General features: G+C 30.3%; 1 protein-coding gene across 1 annotated transcript in view; it reads left to right on the forward strand.

Moving 5' to 3' along the window:
• The window catches only part of Tre1 (Trapped in endoderm 1), a 73,654-nt gene that overhangs the window by 26,231 nt on the left and 24,607 nt on the right, over window positions 1–22,816 (forward strand). Inside the window, exon 2 of the mRNA XM_088240638.1 lies at window positions 14,141–14,296. Within this exon, the coding sequence (XP_088096764.1) occupies window positions 14,167–14,296 (130 nt within the window). The 5' untranslated portion in view covers window positions 14,141–14,166. The remainder of the gene's footprint in view (window positions 1–14,140; window positions 14,297–22,816) is intronic.

The raw sequence follows: 22,816 nt of genomic DNA on the forward strand, positions 1-22,816 counted from the left end.
GGTTTGTCTGAGTCTTTTGTTTAGTTTTGTCTGGTAGTTTATTGTATAATTTCAGTCCCTGGTTTATTAGTCTCGACTGTCCTTGTCTCGTTTTAGAATGTTGTATTCATATACAACAATATCATTATTATTCTGATATTCTCGTATTGTGTTAATGTTAACTATAATTTTAAACTTATAATTAGAAATCAAACACTGATTAATCTACTGAACACTTTATTTTATTTTTACAAATATAAACATATAAAAATAAAAACTTCGTGACAATTGTTTCGCCTGATTATTTTTTGACAACAATTATCTAAATTTACAAAACTATAAAGCTTCATTAATTATCTCACAATACATACTTCTATGTCAATAAATACTTACTTTGTTATATTTTCCCCGAAATTCAAATATAAATGCCTAAATTCCCCATTACCTATTAAACACTTAGCCTCACCCTTAACCATTGGTTTTTCCCTCAATTATGATTAATGTTCATGCTATAGTTCATAAGATTATTTTTATTTTCTACTTAAGTACCTTGAATTATATAACTATATAAGGACATTCAACACAAATAATCTTCACATTCGTTTGAAAATGCCCTAATAAGGCGAAAAAATTGTCACGAAGTTTTTATTTTTATATGTTTATATTTGTAAAAATAAAGTAAAGTGTTCAGTAGACTCAAATCAGTGTTTGATTTCTAATTATAAGTTTAAATATGGAGTTCTACAAAATAAATACCAAATCAATCAACAATTAACTATAATTGTTTGCAAGATTTAGTTTTTCGTCTACAATTACATAAGTGGCTAATTTATGAATAAAATTTAAGGAATTTTGTTGAAAGAGTTCAGTTTTATTCCATTGTTTAGTATGTTTCAAAGTCTCTCCTTGTCGGCCTCGTGATGTAATCAGTGCGTTTGTCTACCACGCGAGAGGTCTCTGGCTAGATTCCCGACATGGCTGATATGAAATATATATTCAAACGGGTGTTTTTACACTAGAATATTTCATAGTTACTGGAATGGTACCTGAAGCGTAAGACTGATCATCTTACCTTCTTGTTTACAAAAAATATCAAAACACGCTGCGATTGTTGTACCAATGCAGTGCCTTATGCACCATTATATGCGGAGAGGTAATTATGATGATAGTCAATGATATTTTTGTAATCATTAACAATCATAATTATGATGATGTAACTCCCGTGCGTTCTCCCAAGTCAGGTGTTTACGTGGTTTTTCAATGGTATAAATAATGTGCAATTAAGAGCTTTTGAGATTAAATCGTCACGTATTTATCAGCAGGCTGTCGGCGTGGAAAAGAGAGTGATCTGCCTTCGGATTTTTGTTTGGTCGAATTTCAACAGAGCCCTCTGTTGGGCGGTCCAACCACTGTCGATTATTAATATGTGCTTACTTACCTATGTCACTAATTAAATATTTAAATTGTTACTTTAGCCTTCTTCTTTCCTTCCCATCCCCTCTCCTCTCTTCATAGTAGAGTGTTAATTTTTAAAAATATTTTTATTTGGTTAACCTCTATTTTTAATTTTTGTATAAAATTGAAAGATTCAATATGTCCATGTACTTGTAATTTTCTCAAACTAAACGGTTGAGTAGGTAGGAAGAAATTGCCTTAAGGCAATATGCCCGCCCTTATTCGTATATAAATTGTATATGTATATAAAGTGTTAAATAAATAAATAAATACTTTAAAACCTACTATACGTTGATGTTTTTGGTTGATATTTCTTGGTAAAACTCCATAGTTAATGATTATGATAATATTATAAATAAACTTATCAATGAAACTTCTTGGTTTAATTTTACTTTTTATTATTTTGACCAACGAGCGCTTTCGCCTAAGTAGGCATCTTTAAGACAGGTTTACAACATTTACAGTTTTTATACTATTCTTAACATATTTTGATCTTATCTCCAAAATAAAAATAAATCTAGAAAAACTGTGAATGTTGTAAACAATTCACCAGTCTTGAAGATGCCTACTTAGGCGAAACCGCTCGTTGGTCAAAATAATAAAAAGTAAAACTAAACCAAGAAGTTTCATTGATAAGTTTATTTATTATTTTTATTATAATCATCATATTTTATACGTTATTACTAAGTTGAGCTTACTTACCTACTGAAATATGTCAAATTTCTGATAATTAAATTAAAAAATAACACAAATAAACGGTTCAGACTTCAGACGTGATGATTTTCTGTTAAAAACCAAATATTTTTAAATCGTCATAAACTGATAAAAATTATACAGAATATAAAAATAAACAAAACTCTCGCGAAACATCGCGTTGATCGGTTCAGTTACCTTCGTTTGTTTATTGAATCCTTACGCGTGTTTATAAAATCATTACGCGTGTTTACAAAACCACGCGATTAGCACTCGGCAGGTTATAGTATGACGTCCCGTACGCTGCGTAGCGCGTTGGCGTGTTTCGTCGAAATGTATCTCCAAGGAATAACGTCATAGGCCCATTTCACATGTGCAGCGCGTATCCATGCGACATCGCATAGTCAGTAGAATTGTATTTGTGTGTGTGAGAAGGGGATGGGGACTGCGGAACTATTTCATTCCTAAAGTATCGATTCGAATATTCGAATATCGATTCGAAGTTACGGGATCATGTATATATATAAATATACATGCAAATTTCATTTGTATTTTCCAAATTAAATACCTAGTTTATTTAAAATTTCATTACCTTGATTTATTAACACACAGAAAAGATATCTTCGATCAGATCCTGCTTTACAAAACTGTAAATAATAAATTTGATTCCCCAGAACTAATTAATCTACTTGCAAACTGTGTCTAGAGATGCAAGGCGGTAAAATTATCGCGGTATTTTACGGGAATTTTACCAGATTTTGGTAAAATACGGTATTTTACGGTATTTTTCGGTAAGAAACGAATTTGACGTACTAATTCTTATTTTTCAAAGATATTACAAATACGAGTAGCTTTGTTTTAGGACACTTTACATGACTGCAAAAACCAGGTTTAGATCCATCTGGTGGTTGTCGAGATTTATTAGAAGCATGGGACGTTCAAGGTCATTCGGTATGTACTTTTTTCACTTTTTTTTATAAAAAGGGTTATTATGTTTTGAAACTCAACAGAATCGGTAGTCCTTAGTAAAACCTTAAGTTTGTGACCTTGAACGACCACCGCTCATGCCATGATTTTGAAAAAAATGGTGCTTAAAATCAGTTTTTTGTGTATAATTACGCCCCTGAAGGTTTTATAGAAAAAAAATATACGAAAGTCTAAAAAAATAAAATTTACTTAAAATCGTACTATTTTTTTTTTCGTAAGACCAATACTTTTCAAGATACGCGTTTTAACATCAAATACATTTGATCAAAATAGCGGAAAAGTGCTATTAGCACTAACTTTTTACTAATTATTTGATAGTTGACCTACCAAAAGTCATCATCATCATCTCTTTTTTTCATCATTTTTTTTATAAAATCTATAGGGATGTAATTATAAGCAATAAATTAATTTTTACAAAATTGTGGCATGAGAGATGGTCGTTTAAGGTCACACACTTAAGGTTTTACTAAGGGCACTATGTCCACCGATCCTGTTACGTTTCGAAACATAATAACCTTTTTTTATCAAAAAAAGTACATACCGAATGACCTTGAACGTCCCGTACTTATAACAAATGTCGACAACCACTCGACGGATCTAAGCCTGGTTTTTACTGTCATGTAACGTGTCTTAAAACAAAGCTACTTGTATTCGTTATATCTTCGAAAAAAAAAAATTGTGCGTCATATTCGTTTTTTACTGAAAATTACCGTAAAATACTGCGGTAATTTTACCGCCTTGCATCTCTAATTTATTGTGATACAAGTAAATACCGTTTTGCTACCATTTATGATTGCAATAAACACATGTATGTTCAAAGGATGAATGACAATATCCGACTAAAACCCTCCATATAATCTTCCAAACTCACAGTTAAAGGGGCAGTGAACGCAGTAGAGTTAAATTCAATGGAAGTAAAATACGAAATTGGAAATTTTAAGAGAACAACTCATTTATCGACAAAAATACTGCATTTTTGTATGAGTGTAACCGAAAGGAAGACCCACAGTCTTTAAAACGGTTTTGGGTATGTGAAGGAATGTACTCCCGCTCCGGGGAGTTACGCTCTCGGGAATTTTCTCGCGGTACATCATTACTTACACCTCCAGTACCTTATGCACCATTAGGTGCAAATAAGGGTTTGATGATGATGAATATAATGTCATTGTATTATTTTTAATGTTTGTAAATTTAACATTGTGGATCATCGCAATATATAATTTTGATTTGAGAATAAAAAATATTGTTTTGTGATCCACTGTATTTGTTTACACAACCGAATATATGTATTATGTATGTTTACTTGTTAAAAAACCCTAAAGAGGGAAATGTTTTGTAGCCGAAACTAATCAGTTGTGTGAACACATAAAGTGGTTTACAAAAAAAGTGTTTTTAATTATCTTTTTTTTGTATAATTTGATTGTTTTGGTAATTTTGTTGATAGTTGATTTTCTGCTTACTAAAGTTGAAGGCGTAAACAAGGACTCTTACACTCGCATAAGTTAATGTTTATTGTATGCAATTATTCCTTTATAATGTCAACATAATGATTCAAATAATATATACATTCAAATTAACAATTCACTGGCCTATGCACCATTGGGTTCTGATAAGGGTTTGGTGATAATGTATTTAAATTTTACCGAAGTATGTATAAATTTATTTTAATATAAATAAATATCCGTTTTTATCAACGATAAATCGATATTATTATCGAAGCTAATTGAAACGAATAATGGCGGTACATCACTTTTCCACCAACACATAGGCCCATTTCACATGTGCAGCGCGTATCCATGCGACATCGCATAGTCAGTAGAATTGTATTTGTGTGTGTGAGAAGGCGATGGGGACTGCGGAACTATTTCATTCCTAAAGGATCGATTCGAATATTCGAATATCGATTCGAAGTTACGGGATCATGTATATATATAAATATACATACAAATTTCATTTGTATGTGTATATATATAAATATACATACAAATTTCATTTGTATTTTCCAAATTATATACCTAACTTCTTTAAAATTTCATAACCTTGATTCATTGAAACACAGAAAAGATATCTTCAATCAGATCCTGCTTTACAAAACTGTAAATAATAAATTTGATTCCCCAGAACTAATTAATCTACTTGCATACCATATCCCCTCTAGACGCACTAGACTGATATTTTCTATCTTCCTAACATTAATTCTGAAGATGTTTTTTAAATTAACTTAAACTTACTGTCTTTTTTTTAAGTTGCTTTTTATCGGTTTTTTAATCCCTTGAAATATGTAGGTACGTAAATATATTTTACCTTTAAAAAAAATGGTTTGTGCACTTGATCATGTTGTTTTATTCTTTTTTATTTTAACTATTACTTTTTAATTACTTTAAGTAAGTTTTTTTATTAATGTTAATATTATTTCCATTTATGTTACCGCCGTGCATCTCGAATTTATTGCGATACAAGTAAATATCGTTTTTGCTACCATTTATGCTTGCAATATACACATGTATGTTCATAAGGATGAATAACAATATCCGACTAAGACCCTCCATATAATCTTTCAAACTCACAGTGAAAGGGGCAGTGAACGTAATAAAGTTAAATTGAATTTAAATAATATACGAAATTAGAAATTTCAAAAGATCTACTCATTTATTGACCAAAATATTGTTTTTTTGAATGAGTAAAACCGATAGGAAGACCCACAGTCTTTAAAACGGTTTCGGGTATGTGGAGGAATGTACTCCTGCTCCGGGGAATTACGCTTTCGGGAATTTTCCCGCGGTACATCATTACTTGCACCTCCAGTACCTTATGCACCATTGGGTGTGAATAAGAGTTTGATGGTGATGAACATAATGTTATTGTATTATTTTAGATGTTTGTAAATCTAATATTGTGGATCATCGTAATATATAATTTTTATTAAAAAGTTGAAGGTGTAAACAAGGACTTATACACTCGCATACGTTAATGTTTATTGTATGCAATTATTACTTTATTATGTCTATATAATGATTTAAATCATATATACATTCAAATTAACAATGCACTGGCCTATGCACCATTAGGTTCTGATAAGGGTTTGGTGATAATGTATTTCAATATAAATTTTACCGATGTATATATAAATTTACTTTAATATAAAGAAATATTCGTTTTTATAAACGATAAATCGATATTATTATCGAAACTTATTTAAACGAATAATGGCGGTACATTACTTTTTCACTAACACATTCGTAAAAACTCTTTGCGATGTTCTTATGAATATTTTTAAACCTGTTATTATAATCGAATATTTTATATCGGTTTAAAAAAAAAGGTATTTATTTAAGAGCAATATTTTCCGAATAATAAATAATTTACATGAAAACTAAAAACTGCACTAATAAGTGCATATTATTTATTTATACCCTTTCTAATTTATATTATAAATAAGTGGGTTATATTGTTCATTTTGTTTATATATGTATTTTAAGTTTAAGTAAAATATTATTAAAAGTGTTTGCACGTAATTGATGAAAAATAAGTAGTGCATTTTTTTATTTTAATGTTTCTGTATATTATTTTTCATTGATTGTAAAGCAAATAAATACATTAATGTCAGGCGGGATGGGATCTCCATGAAGACGACAGATATTATTTAATAATACGCTAATTAGCAGCGTGGTTTATTTACATTTCTGTGCGTTTGACTTAACGGTTCCTAATTTATCATTTCATTTGTGAATAAAAACTAGCAGATTTAAGATATATACGAATTAAAACATATAAACAAAATTTAAATAATAATACGTTGTGTATAAAAATACTTATTTAGTCATGTTTCTTACAATAAAAGGAACATTATGAAAATTCATCAAAAATATTTAATACGTTCGGTATTTTTTTACTTGTCTAAATCACTCTATAGCTAACAATATATTGAATACTTAAAAATAATACAGTTTTTTTTCTATTAAGCTAACGAAATAGTAAAAAAAATCAATGCCAACCTAGCCAAATAAAAAATATCTATCTTTGCTCTTTTGCCTAAATTTTGGGTTTCTGCCTGATCAATTTCAATATATGAAATTCAATTTTAAAAAACATGTTAGGTTTTTAACACAGAAAAATAATTTTAGTTTAGTTAAATTAATTTATCAATTTTTGAGACCAAATCTCAACTCCATAGAACCAAATTCCTGTGTATTGAAAGCAAAATACAAAACAATTGTGTTTATAAACAAAATGAACAAAAAATCTTTTGAACATAGGGAACAAGATTTTTTCTAATCAGTGTGAACTCGGATATGAAACTAGAAATAAAAATGAAGTAAGTCTGCCATTTAGTAAGAAAACAAAGACACAGAACTCGTTGGTTCACCGAGGTGGACCATCAGAAATAAGAGTTTAAGGAAAGACCATTAGAAATAAGAGAACAAAAAAAAATCATTTCATTTGAATGTTAGTTGATAAAACATGTGTGTAGCAGATAAGTTAGCTCTTAAAAAGTGATTGCATTCGAGTTGGTCTTAAAGAATTTTTTTTAATTAGTGAAATGTTAATAATTATTATATATTTTAATAACAATTCGTCGTCGTCATTCCCTTTCCGTACCTAATGGTGCTTAGATTACTGCAGTGGTACACAAATCGAAGCGTATCTTGATCATTTTTTGTTACATGAAGGTAAGATGATCAGTCTTACGCTTCAGGTACCAGTCCAGGCACTATGAAATATTCTGGTGGGAAAACACCTTTTTAAATAAATATTTCTTATCAACCATGTCGGGAATCGAACCCGAGACCTCTTGCATGGGAGACAAATGCGCTTATCATTACACCACGAGGCCGACTAATAATTATATATAGGTTAATATATTAGCACATTCATGTATTGTGTTTGTACTATTTAAGGACAAAACAAAAATAAAAAAAAACAAAAAAATATTAAAACCCATAACTTTATCAGACAAGAAAAGCACGAATATAAAAATGTAAAGTTTTGAAGTGACAGAGGCAATGTAGCATAATGTATTTCTTTATATTAAATCAGAGCTACAGACAGTATTACATATATGAAATAATTACAGTTTTGAAAAAAATGCCTCAAAAGTATCGAATATTTCAATATATATATACATTTAAATTTGTTTTTATTTTATTTATGAAATATATAATACATATCTAAGATATTATTCTCCCAGGAATTTAAAAAAACCTCATTTGGGACCGTAAATAAAAATGAGACATTTTTGTGACAATACATAATATCATACATAGTAAATACATCCGAAATTGTAAGAAAACAAAAAGAAACATAAAGCATAGTACTTTACACCATCTATATAAATAACATTAATAACTATCACTATCAAAAAGATTTAAGTAATATTTTTTAATTACGACACTTTTGAATTGGCTATTCGATTTTTCGTGTTTTAATATTTATTTAAAATTCGGAATGGTCAATACTTTCCAGAAACCTTTTTCCGAACTTCGTTGAGCAAAACTTAGGTACATGAAAATTCCCTGATTTACGCGTTATTATTATTATATTTATTAAATTATTTTATAGAAATACACCATTCTTTCTCAATGGTCCCCTTGATAAAACCTGTGTGAAGGAATATTTATTTTATTAAAAAAAAAGGTAATTATAATAACAAAAAATAGAAAAAATACCTAATTAAAAAACACCTTTTTCTAAACAGAAATGACCGAAAAATATTTTTTTGCAATAATAATAATATTACGAGTACAATACATAAGTTTTTATGTATTTTTTTAGTTAGTGTATACAATAAAGCATTATAAGAGTAGGCATATTTATTTTATATATTTTTAATTAATATTTTTCTTTCATTCTTCATACTTCATAAGTATTTTGAAAAAACAACGCATTATCCATAAATAAAAAGTCGATTACGGGAATAATCTAATTCGGTTATTCGAACTATTAATATTGATAATAATCGTTTGCGATTAAGCACACCCCAACAGATTTATGTCTGACAGACCGGGTCGTATTCATTTTACAACGCGTGTGAAAAGGTAACAGATTTTGTATGCGTTTGCAGGATAAGCGCGGTAAAATATCGGGTAGTATGGATTTGCGTGGCAGGTGTGAAAACGGCCATTCGTAAAAACTCATTGAGATGTTCTTATGAATATTATAAAACGTGTTGATATAATCGAATATTTTTTATCCGATTTTTAAAAAAAAAATGGTATTGATTTAAAAACAATATTTTCCGAATAATTAAAACTTAAAACTGCACTATAAAGTGCATGGTATTTATTTTATACCCTTTCTAATTTATATTATAAAATAATGGGTTATATTGTTAATTTTGTTTAAATATGTATTTTGTTAGTGTTTACATGTAGTTGACCAAAAAAAATGTACTGTATTTTTTTATTTCAATGTTTCTGTATTTTATTTTTCATTGTTTGTAAACCAAATAAATAAATTAATGACAGGTGGGATGGGATTTCTATGAAGACGATATATATTTTTTAATAATACGCTAATTAGCAGCGTGGTTCATATAAACTTCTGTGCAATTGACTTAACGGTTCCTAATTTATCATTTCATTTGTGAATAAAAAATAGCAGATTTAAGATATATACGAATATATATAAGTAAAACATATTAACAAAATTGAAATAATAATACGTTGTGAATAAAAATACTCATTTAGTCATGTTTCTTATAATAAAAAGAACATCATGAAAATGTCATTAAATGTATTGAATACGTTTGGTATTTTTTTTACTTGTCTAAATCACTCTAGAGCTAACAATATATTTGAATACTTAAAAATAATACAGTTTTTTTTTTATTTAGCTAATGAAATAGTAAAAAAAATCAATGCCACCTAAGCCAAATAAAAATATATCTATCTTTGCTCTTTTGACAATACGAGTATTTTAGGTTTCTGCTTGATCAATTTCAAATATGAAATTCAATTTTAAAAATACATGTTAGGTTTTTTTATACAGAAATATAATTTTAGTTTATTTAAATTAATTTATCATTTTTTGACACTAAATCTCAACTCCATAGAACCAAATTCCTGTGTATTGAAAGCAAAATACAAAACTATTGTGTTTATAAACAAAATGAAAAAAAAAAGTTTTGAACATAGGGAACACTGTTTTTTTTCTAATCAGTGTGAACTCGGATATGAAACTAGAAATAAAAATGAAGTAAGGCTGCCATTTAGTAAGAAAACGAAGACACAGAACTCGTCGATGCACCGAGCTGGACAGTTTAAAGAAATACCATTAGAAATAAGTGAACAAAAAAAAAATCATTTTAATGTAAGTTAATAAAATAAAGCATGTGTAGCAGATAAGTTATATCTTAAAAAGTAATTCTATTCGAGTTAGTCTTAAATAAGTTTTTTTAAATGTACGTATATTGTTAAGAAATGTTAATAATTAGTATATATTTTAATAAAAATTATAGACAGGTTAATATATTAGGACATTTATATCTTACGTTTGTACTATTTAAAGACTAAATAAAAATAATAAAACCTATAACTTTATCAGACAAGGAAAGCACGAATATAAAAAGTTTTAAAGTGACAGAGGCAATGTAGCACAATGTATTTCTATATTTTAAAGTAGAGCTACAGACAGTATTACACATGTGAAATTATTACAATTTTGAAAAAAAATGCCTCCAAAATATCGAATATTTCAATATATATATGTAGAAATATTAAAAATAAAAATATAAGTATACACTTTACACCATCTATATAAAGAACATTAATAACTATCACTATCAAAAATATTTAAGTAATATTTTTTAATTGCTACACTTTTGGATTTGCTATTCGACTTGTTTTCATATTTATTGATTATTCGGAATGGTTAATACTTTCCAGATACTTTTTTTCGAAACTTCGTTCGGCGAAACTTAGGTACATGAAGATTCCCTGAGTTACGCGTTATTATTATTATTTTCCAAATATTATTTTATTATAAAATTATTTTATAGAAATACACCATTCCTTTCTCAACAGTCCCCTTGGTAAAGCCTGTGTGAAGGAATATGTTTTTTAAAAAAAAAATAGTAATAACAACAAAAAACATTAGAAAAAATATCTAATTAAAAAACACTTTTTTCTAAAGAGAAATGACCAAAAAATAGTTTTCACAATACTAATAATATTACGAGTAAAATACATAAGTTTTTATGTATTTTTTTTAGTTAGTGTATACAATAATGCATTATAAGAATAGGCATATTTATATTATATATTTTTAATTAATATTTTTTCTTTCGTTATTCATACTTCATAAGTATTTTGAAAAAACAACACATTATCCATAAATAAAAAGTCGATTACGGGAATAATCTAATTCGGATATTCGAACTATTAATATTGATAATAATCGTTTGCGATTAAGCACACCCCAACAGATTTTGGCAAATTCGTGTCTGACAGACAAGGTCGTGTACATTTTTACAACGCGTGTGAAAAGGTAACAGATTTTGTATGCGTTTGCAGGATAAGCGCGGTAAAATATCGGGTCGTATGGATTTGCGTGGTAGGTGTGAAAACGGCCATATGATGAGGAAAACAGAGTCTCAAAACTCATTCTACAAGGGATTGAAGCTGTACAATGAGTTACCTAATAAACATAGATAAACTAACTGTATTACAAAAAAAGCCTTTAGAATCATTTTGAAAAAAAAACAGATATACGAGGGTAAAGTCGATGGTAAATGAAATGAAATTATTAACATATAAACAAAGAATATTTTACAATACAATGATATTTGTTCATAAAATTATAAACTCTAATAAAAAAACAGAATTTTGGGAAAAAATTGATGGGAACCAGCATGAACACGATCACAATACTAGAGAAAAGAACAAAATTAGACTTCCATTTAGGAAAAAGGCAAAGTCACAAAATTCAATTTTATTTAAAGCAATTAAAAAGTATTACGAAATGGAAAAAAATATTTATGAAGAAAAAAACATATCAAAATTTAAAATAATGGTCAAGACATATGTGATAAACAATTTATAAATTAAATATATTTGCAATGTTATTATTAGAACACACATAACAATATGTATGATATGAGTGCCCTACTTTAAGATTTAAATAAATAAAAAAATTTAAAAATGCTGACATACACAATATAACACCAGACAACAACAACACTATCATATTGAAAAAGCAAAGACAAACACAGGACAGTCAAAAATACTACATAATGGACTTAAACACTACAACGACCTACCTTACTACTTGAAAACTTTTACTGGAGACAAACTTAAAATCAATCTGAAAAAGCACATGATGACTGAACTAACTAGACTAGACGAGACATAAAACGACTAGACAATATTAAATTTCTAATGTAACCCTAACGGGTTTTTTAAAATTGTAAATAAATAAAAATAAAAAAGAAATAGAAAGCATTGACATATTTAAAATTAATTCGAAAAAATAAGTTCTCGAGAAATTTTTATAAAAAAATGTAATGTTATTAAAAGTTTATATCACTCTGACATCGGGAAATATTTAAACTGCCTTTGTTTTCAAATAATGCTACATACCACACACCTATGGCCCGCATGTGTCGGGAATATAATATATACTGCCGAAACAATAAAATTGTAATTTTTCATGATACTCTCTCAGCTTTTGCGAATAATCTCTTAGGAATAAATCTTATTCAATAAGTACACACGTACAACTTATTTTTTATTGCATTGTATCCTGTATAAATATTATATGTATTATAACTTAATATATAAATCTATTTTGTGTAATTCTATAATTGAAGATATATATGCATGTAAAATTGTATCGACGAATGCTTTCAAATTGTATGTTTTCTAGTGTGTATCTTTGTTGAATTACCTAATAAAAATTTTAAAAAATAATATTAGTTCTTAAGATGTTATGAACTAAAGGCCCTTTTCACACAGGCACACCCTACAAACGCATACACAATGTGTCTACACAACTTTTTGTAGCGTGCACCCGGTAAAATTACCGGGCCGGGTGGATTGGCGTGGCACGTGTGAAAGTCCAATGTGTCACCTTTTGTAGGGTGTACTCGGTAAAATTACCGGGCCGGGCGGCTTGGCGTGAAAGGGGCCAAAGTTTGTTCATGCTAATCCAATAATCTACATCTCAACTTAATTGAATGCAAGGTTATCAGATTTTTTCGTCTGGAAAATCCAATCATATACGACTACTCACTGAACGATGAAATATTATCATCTGTAACTAGTAAACGAGATTTAGGTATTATACTTGACACTAAACTTTCTTTTAGAATTTATATTGAACATGTTATCAATAAATCCTTAAAACTCCTTGGATTTATTAACAGAAGCACAACTGACTCCAAAAATATCAATACCCTTAAAACTCTCTTCTGTTCCCTGGTTCGCCCGCACCTAGAGTATTCCTCTGTTATCTGGTCTTCATATTATGACGTTCCCATCAAGAATATTGAATCAGTTCAACATCGATTTTTAAGAAAGATAGGTTGGAGGTTGGGCTTATCCAGAGACCAATATACGTATAACGAGTTAGAAACTAGCTTAAATATATCTTCTCTTCAAGACCGTCGAAATGAATCCAACCTTTAAGCCTTATTTAAAATTCTCAACTCAGTCTTTGATGCGCCTGAACTACCGAGCTCAATAAAATTAAGTATCCCAACTAGAAACCTCAGTCAAAACTTAATCTTTCATACCGATAACCATAGAACTAACTATGGTATTCATTCCCCTATGCCCAGCATTCTTGGGTCTGCCAACAAATACACCAGTCTTGATTTCTTTGATAACAAGTTGTCTTCTTTCATATGATCACTGAATCAAATTCAATTATTTACACATCTTTCCCGCTTCCACGCCCACCAAGTCTACCATATACCATTGTGTCTTTCCACTTTCCTTAATAATAATTTTCTATGTATAAATGTGTCCTTAAAAGTGCCCATTGGGCGTATTTATAAATAAAAATGTAATATATATTTTTCCGCTTTCAGTGAATGTCTCCTTGCGGAGGGTAACTATGAGGCTGGAGCTGGAGCCGGAGCTGGAGCTGGCGGGGAACGCGAGCCACCACGTGGTGTCCTACCCGCGCCCCGCCACCATCCTGGCCTCGCTGTGCGCCATACTCTTCATAGTAGTCGGGGTCCTGGGTTAGTGCTAGATTATTATTATCAGTAGGATAATTTATACAGCCCCGTTTTTTGTGAAAATCACCTCAGAGCGCTGTTCAATCAATAAATATTCTCTCTCGTCTTTTAGCGGTGGCGATACGGTTTTTTAAAAATATATTTTTAATATGGGAGTTGCTTTATTATTTACCTTGCTTATAATATACAAGGTTTATATTTTAAAAGTGGATTTGTCTGCAATTAAATTTCTTTACATTTATCTAAACTGTTGGGATCAGGAGGGATATACTAATGTGGGCCAATCAGGAACTTCTCAGCATTTGCTCATGTGGAGAGGAAACCACTTAAAACTCTACAGGAAAAGCCGGCCTGTTGACAGCAGTCAACAGGCCTTCCGTTCCACTAGAGGAGTGTTCGGCATTTTGTTCCCTACTTTGGTTTATTTTACCAATCGCGATACGGTTGGCTTGGCCATGTGCTGCGGACGCCTCCTGAGAGCCTCAACCACGCTTGCCTACTTTACAAGGCATCGGGTTCTCGACGTCCTGGACGTCCACTGCTGACTGTTCGTCGGCAGTTCGTGTCAATATTGAGAAAGGGTATTGGTCTGTAAAGTGGCCACTTAAACCAACCAATGACAGTTTATAAGCCCTGTATGCCTAGACTTCCATATTTATCAAATTTGGATCTGAACAACTCCCTAGGGAAGAAAACCAGCCTGTCTGCAAACATTGGACACACTCAAAACATTGTTGATATTTATTTTATTTTTATTTTATTAATTTTTACGCCCATAAGGCTTTTACATATATGGAAGTTATATAAAACATGAGTATATAAACAACATAACATTTCAAAAATACAATATAAAGCAATAAAAGATAGAACAGTGTTTAGGAGTAAAGTTGGTATAAAAAAGAAGATGATTATATAAACAACATAAATTTAAAAAAATACAATATACATAAATAAAAGATAGTAACATTGTTTAGAAGTATATTTGGTTTAAAAAAACAAATAAAAAGGTGAATATATAAATAACATAAATTTCAAAAAATACCGTATTAAAAAATAAAATATAGAACAGTGTTTAGATGTATAGTTGATGTATAAAAAAAAAGCTATAGAAGCTAGATATTAAAAATAAAAATATACAAACATTTTCAAGAAATAGAGTTTAAAGGTTTAAATCAGCTAGGTACATAATATTATAATACTTGGAATTCTTTGGGATAGATCTTCCGGCTTTTCGTAGATCTCTTCGCGACTAAACAGTGTGGGATGAAGTTGGATTGGCATGGTTTAGCTCAAAGTTTTAGGTCTTTCTTTTTTTCGAATATATTGTATACAATTATTGTTTTGCCCTTGTTTGTCTTTGCTAAATAGTTTTATGTTCTTTTTGTTCAGTTTCTTGCATTTATGTTTCTTCATGTAACTGTTGTAATTGGCTTAGGCCGTATATATAATAAATAAATACAATATAAACAGAATATTAAGTTCAATTTGATATGGACTATATACATTGATTTTTTTAATTTACAAGACGCACGTAAAAGACATTGATGTTGTTAGCAACATATTAAATCTAACTAAAAAAATCGCTTTTAAAAATAGGAGTTCGATTATAACAAGTCTTGCAGCTTCTGAACACATAGACGGTTAAAATTCTAGACCCCATTTACAAAATTAAGGTATGAGATAGTTGACAACGTTTACATATTGAAGCTAGATTACTAATTGTCTTGCAGCTACAAAGCGCATAGACGAGTGAAATTCTTGCAGCAATAAATTTATAAAAAATAAACATTGAGCAGAGTGGATAATTTGTCAAGTGCTAAAAAGTAAACAATAAAAAAATAAAGCTCTGTTCAAACATTATGGTTAACAAAATGAAGAAATATATCCGTGGTGCGAATCCCACTCTGCCCTAACTTGATTCCCATTTTCTAATGTGAGTTATTTACTACTTGTTGAAAAATGCGATAATACGATACATAAAAAAATGATTCAAATTAAAAATTCTGTATGCTGATGATGCCGTGCTTCTTGCTAGGCGCAAAGAAGACCTGCAATTCTTTGTAACAAAAGTCTACAATGTATGTAAGAAAAGCGATTTGCTTATGAATGTTGATAAATCGAAAGTGATGGTTTTTGAAAGGGATGAAAATATAACTAAATGTGAGATCAGTGTGAACGGAGATATTCTGAATCAGGTAGAATAATTTGTGTATCTGGGAAGTATGTTTACCAGGGATGGAAAGGAGGGTGAGTGCCGAGAACAGGGTGAACGGTGCACTGAAATCTACTTTGGCAAACAAATGTTTATCGCAGGAGGCAAAACTAGCAGTTCATAATTGAGTTCTAGTACCAACTCTAATGCATGGGAGCGAAGTATGGAATTGGAAAAATAATGATAAAAGTTGGTTAAATGCAGCCGAGTTGCGATCCCTCAGTCGAATGTGTGGTAAAACGACCTATCGGTGCACAAATGTCGAGATCCGTGAACTGTGTAAGGCTGAGACATGCATTATCGACAGAATCAAGAAAGGGGTGCTGCGTTGGTTTGGACATGCAGAGCGAATGGACAGCGAAAGAACTAAAAGATCTACGATGCGAATGTTGATGGATGCGGAAAACGAGAAAGACCGAGAAAGACATGACGCGATAAAGTCCATCAAATACTTGAAGATGGACATGTCAACACTCTTTGACTCAACACTCATTGACTCTAAATTATCTTTTTCAAAAAATGCAGACTATACGAGTAAGAAAATCGCAAAGAAGGTATCCCTGTTAGGAAGGATAAGGAATAAATTAGACATTAAAACCTCTGCTGAGATTTAAAAGTATTATCGTTCCCCACATTGATTATTGCTCCAGTATTTTATATTTAAGTAATGAAGGAGATCTAAAAAGACTCCAAATAATACAAAACAAAGCGATGAGGATAATATTAAGATGTGCGAGACGAACAAATGTTAAGAAAATGATTCAACTTCTAGATATCATGACAATTGATCAAAGAATCAAATTCAATGTTGCCAATGAAATAAACAAAATTATTAAAGGAATAGTTCAGAGATATTTTCAAAATAAACTAAAAAATAATGAGTTCTTTCATAACTATGCAACAAGAGGATCTAAAAATATAAGACTGGAAAAGAAATCAAAAGCAATGTCCCAGAACTGCCTTATGTACAAGGGAATAAAACTATTTGAAGAAATGCCAGAAGGCAGAAAAAATGAAATTAATGTAAATATATTTAAAATTAAATGTAAAAAGTATATGTGTGAAAAATATTAGGTAGTAAATAGTGTAAATAGTGAATATAATTAATGAAAATGTACATATGAAACAGTTAATATTATAAATAAGGATACTAAGTGTATAATAGTGATAAATAATGTTAGAATAAGTATAGATGTAAATATTGTGTTGTAAATATATATTAGACTATGTAATACATAGAACTAAATAAATAAATAATAAAAAATAAAAATAAAAAACAGTAGGAATAATCGGCGTGCGTACATGAGAAGATGTATGAATGTAGAGGAAGTGAGGTCTGTATGCCAAGATAGAGTGTTATGGCGTTCTATCCTCTCTGCCTACTCCTACGGGGAAACGGCGTGATGGTTTGTTTGAAATTTATTTTTGCTAAGTTTGTAAACTGTTTCAAATAAAAAAATAAAATTAACCACAGAGCTTTCTCATTCTGTAACCACATTATGTTTCTACAATTTTTAGCTAGCGATATGTTTTGACAGCGGATTAATATATTCGTGTCCCTAACATCAATTTCACGGCCAAGGTTTTTTAAATCCAATTTTATGGTCGATCGAGCATTTATAAATTTAATGACTTCCCTATTTGAATATGAAGTTTAATTTGCGCCAGCTTTCATAATGCTTCATATGTTTGAACGATAAACATCAATTTATTTTGTTCTCATCTCCATTAATACTCAACATTATTTTTTGGTATGTGTATTTTTTGTACATACACAAATCTGGATTTCTCCCGAGGGGGAGTAGGTATATATTTTTTTATCAATATTCCTACAGAGATGAGGTAGAATTTTTTTCAAATTCAGGATTATCGATATTCGAGCGTTTACAGGGCTTATGACCTGTCATTGGCTGGGTTGAGTGGCCACTTTACGTTTTACAACATTCCCCATTCCGCTTATTAGCGAATATCGACACAGGTACCATTTTTGATTCTTGTATAAATCTTATTAAATGAGAAACCATTCACTAGCGTGTTGGAGCACCATCTATGTATTGATATTGAAGTTAAGTATTTTGATTTTGAAAAAAAATCTACCTCATCTCTGTAGGAATATTGATAAAAAAAATCCATTAATACTGTTGGATCTGGAAGACATTAAGGCTGTAGTCTGATAAAATGCACGCGAAATGAGGAAATCATACGATTTTGCCATTTTAAAACGAATGTTTTTTTTTAATCGCGCAAGAATAAAAAAAAAAAACATATTAGATAAAAACAATAATTTTTAAATGTATTTTTATTAAAAATATACGTACAAATTTTATGTAACTAAAATATAATTACTTTCAGACCGGTAGATTACGCCATTTCACAGTTTAGACTAAACTTAGGTATCTGGGATCTCAATAAAGGCTGAGTTTTGAACTAAAATTCGTTTTAATAATTAAAAGATAATAAATTGAACATGAAAGTGGCCGAAGCAAAATTTTAATTTTTTGTTTTTGAAAAGAAATACAAGCATTTTAAATCACATACATTTTTGTGACATTTTCTTTATTTCTACGTAAAATTATGCCTGCGGTAATACTATAAAAAAATATATTTATTGAAATATTTTTGTTGAAACCTTTTTTTATGGAATTGTATTCTCCTTTTATTAAAAAAGAAGATAATTCTGGCTGTAATATTCAATTTAAAACAATATCTTATCAACTTTTTTATTACTTTATACCTGCCCTTATCAGTACGGGTATCGGTAGTTGTAAGCAAGCTAAGGTGTTGTTTTCTTAATTTATAACGCCCCGACCGAAGTATCGGCCAAAAATTGTCCGAAACTTTGGCTCAGCCGAAACCTGCGGTCGGGAGTGTGGTATTACGTTCGGCTGTATTCGGGGGAATTTTTTTTACAATAGAATGCGGAAATATTACGATTAAAAAAAATAATAATAGGGGTCTTAAAACTACTGTCGAATAAACAATAGTTTTTGTATTTAATTAGTACAAATGCATAATTTATTTTTTTATTTTAACGAACTCGTAAGGTTTAACAATAAAACGCTTAATTTTTGACGTTTTGAAGTGACTTTTAACTTCAATGTTTAAAGTATGTTCAAATGTTTGCAGAAATGTTGAATTTCCTACCTAGGGAGCCATATATTATTGCGACAGAGAGGGAAAACATTTTTGAGACGGGAATATGGAAGTCTAGACACTTACTGAGCTTATGACCTGTCATTGGCTGGTTTAAGTGGCCACTTTTCGGATCAATACCCTTTTTTAATATTGTTAATCATACCTGTCTCAGATTTGCTCTCTGGCCAATTTAATCATTTGGAACCCCGACATACATTGATTTCCCACGCATTCGTCTAAGAGATCGCATTTCTACAGCATTCAGCCTGCTTGCATCCTTGTTTTTCTAATTTCATACTTCGCTTCCATACATTAGGATCTTCACCAGAACTGCATTGTGAACGTTTTTAAAGTATTCATTTTTTTATGTTTGCGAAGAGCTGAAGCCTCTATCGATGCGCACTTGAAATTATAATGAATCTTGTGATTTGCCTGAAAATATTTTTAATTTAAATTATGCAAGTTATAAAGCGAGAACCTCAAGAAATCACCTAACCTCAAGTAGCTCAATCACAAATAACTATTGACGTACTTAAAAACATGCTAAGCATTTGAGTGATCACAACGAACAATAATGAACATGCTTAAGTTATCACAGTCATAAGTTAACGCGTGTGTAATCTCTAAGTTAACGCTCGTTTCGGTTTGTTTTTTGTTTTCCTCGTAAATAAATGCAGTTCATTGGCGAAAAATCGGCGTTATAAATAAAATATTACAATACATTGCATTTGCAAAATAGTAAGGAGTATCTTATACAAAAAGTGAAAATTAAATTACAATTACTATGGCGACTGCTTTTCCTGACATTTGGCTTGCCAACCACCAGCTTAATGCAATAAATAGCGTGATAAATAATAAATAAATAAATAAAAATAGTAGTTTTGGAATAAATTTAAACCGGTGAAATTCAAATATGTGATTGCACAGCAGGATTATACGTCGCGAAACGTAAATATTTTGACATTTAATATTAGGTGTTCACGGATGTTCCATTGTGATTGCGAATACGATAAACAAACATGGTGAGAAATTGTTATCACGTCGCTTATTAGCACGTCGATAGTTATTTGTGATTGAGCTACTGCCATGCTTAAACCGTCCAAACAAGACACGCAGTTAGTTTTCCCTATGACACATTAATTCACACAAGTCGCTCCAAGATCAAAACAAAAACTGCGACGTTTTTTATTAATATTTTTAATTTAGCTTCTAATTTTTTTTTGGCAAAACAGTAATTAATTTGAACTATTCCATAAGTCAGGAATCTGTTGGTAAAATAAAACATGTGACTGACAGATGCTGAAAACTTTTTTGCATTAGTCTCGGTCAACTGAAATAAACCTAATAATCAGGGGCGAATCATTCAAATAAGCGATTATGCACAGCTTACCATTATATATATATATATATATATTTTTTTTTTTAAATTTATTTATTTATTTATAAATCATATAACACAAAGTATTTTACAAGTATTATACGTTGAATTACATTCCCAGGAGTTACAACAACTTAATTCGGGACATAAATAATATTAACATTTAGAAAATAAAAATAAAAATGGGTGATTTAAAAGTCAATTGTCTTTTGTATGCTGACGATGCTGTACTCCTTGCTAATAACAAAGAGGAACTGCAATTCTTGGTAACAAAGGTCTACGATGTATGCAAGAGAAGCGATTTGCTGATGAATGTCGATAAATCGAATTTGATGGTTTTTGAAAGAAATAAAAGTATGACTAAATGTGAAATCAGTGTGAATGGAGTTATACTAAAACAAGTAGAGGAATTAGTGTATCTGGGAAGTATGTTCACTAGGGATGGAATGACTGAGAAAGATATTGAAAGGAGGGTGAGTGCCGGGAACAGAGTGAACGGTGCACTTAAATCGACCTTGGCAAATAAATGCTTGTCACAAGAGGCAAAATTGGCAGTTCACAACGGAGTCCTGGTCCCATCCCTGATGTATGGGAGCGAAGTATGGACTTGGAAAAACGGGGATGAAAGTAGGCTGAATGCTGTCGAAATGCGATCTCTCAGGCGAATGTGTGGTAAAACTATGTACGTAAATTTAATGTTTTTAGTAAAAAATCGTAATTAAAAAATTCATGACTGATTCTAAGTTTAAAATGTATATACCGTAAGAATTTTTTTTTTACTCTTTCAAGACAATTTTGGTGACAGTAGTAGTAAGGAGTCCATATTGTAGAGTTATACTCTAACCGGCTTCTCACTAATAAAGTATACATCAACTTCAAAGTGCCTAAGTTTTTGAATTCCTTAGTCGCACGTAACATGAAGCCTAACATTTTTAGAGATTTACTAGTAATATTATCTATCTAATATTATCTAGAAAGAGCCAGAAGAGGTTGCCTTTGTCTGCTTAAAATAATTCGTCTGAAATATTGCAACTCACATCGGTGTGCCCAACAGCCTTGTTAACTCTTGTGTGTCTGTGATGTCACACTAGTCGACATAGGACACAAGACTTCATATATCTCTCTTATTTTTTAAAATGATGAATTCGTATTTGTTGTAATCTTCAAATGGACATTTTCACACCGGATTTGGAAAGTGAATTTTTTACAACTATGCTGGATGTTAATACAAAAAAATATTTATTTTCGCTACGCGAAAAAAGAGTGTCCGCTAATTCAGCAACACATATGTATAAGAAAGAGCACGAAGATAGAACTCATCACAAGGAAGACAGAAACGCTGTTCTATGGCAGGTGTTAGTGTGAAAGAGACAAAAACAAAACTAAGTAAAGTGTAAAATAGATTCAGGTTTCAGCCGGTTGATAACAGTGATGGGAAACGCACGCGCGTAATCTGAGCGGCGTATTTATGATTATTAATTTATTTTACTATAACAGGGCTAAATTTTATGTTTATTGGCACAAATAATGGAAAAGGGATTATTAAACAGTTTGTCTCTATGTTTTTTTAAAAAAAAAAATTGAACTTTAAATTATTCCGTCTTTTACTAGTGGTATACCACACGATGTTACATCACCGCGCGCAAAGGGATTATTTATCACAGTCTTTTAAGAGTTAATATAACAATAACAAAAAACTAAAACTACTAAATTATAAATGCATAGCTAACTAAACATAAGAATGTTATTAAATATTTGCATATAAACACTTACCGACGGTTATATGTAAATATTTAAT

The sequence above is a fragment of the Micrasema longulum genome, unplaced genomic scaffold, assembly GCF_059751315.1.
Source record: "Micrasema longulum isolate JH-2025_06_02 unplaced genomic scaffold, ASM5975131v1 h1tg000126l, whole genome shotgun sequence".
Classification (NCBI taxonomy): Eukaryota; Metazoa; Arthropoda; class Insecta; order Trichoptera; family Brachycentridae; genus Micrasema; species Micrasema longulum.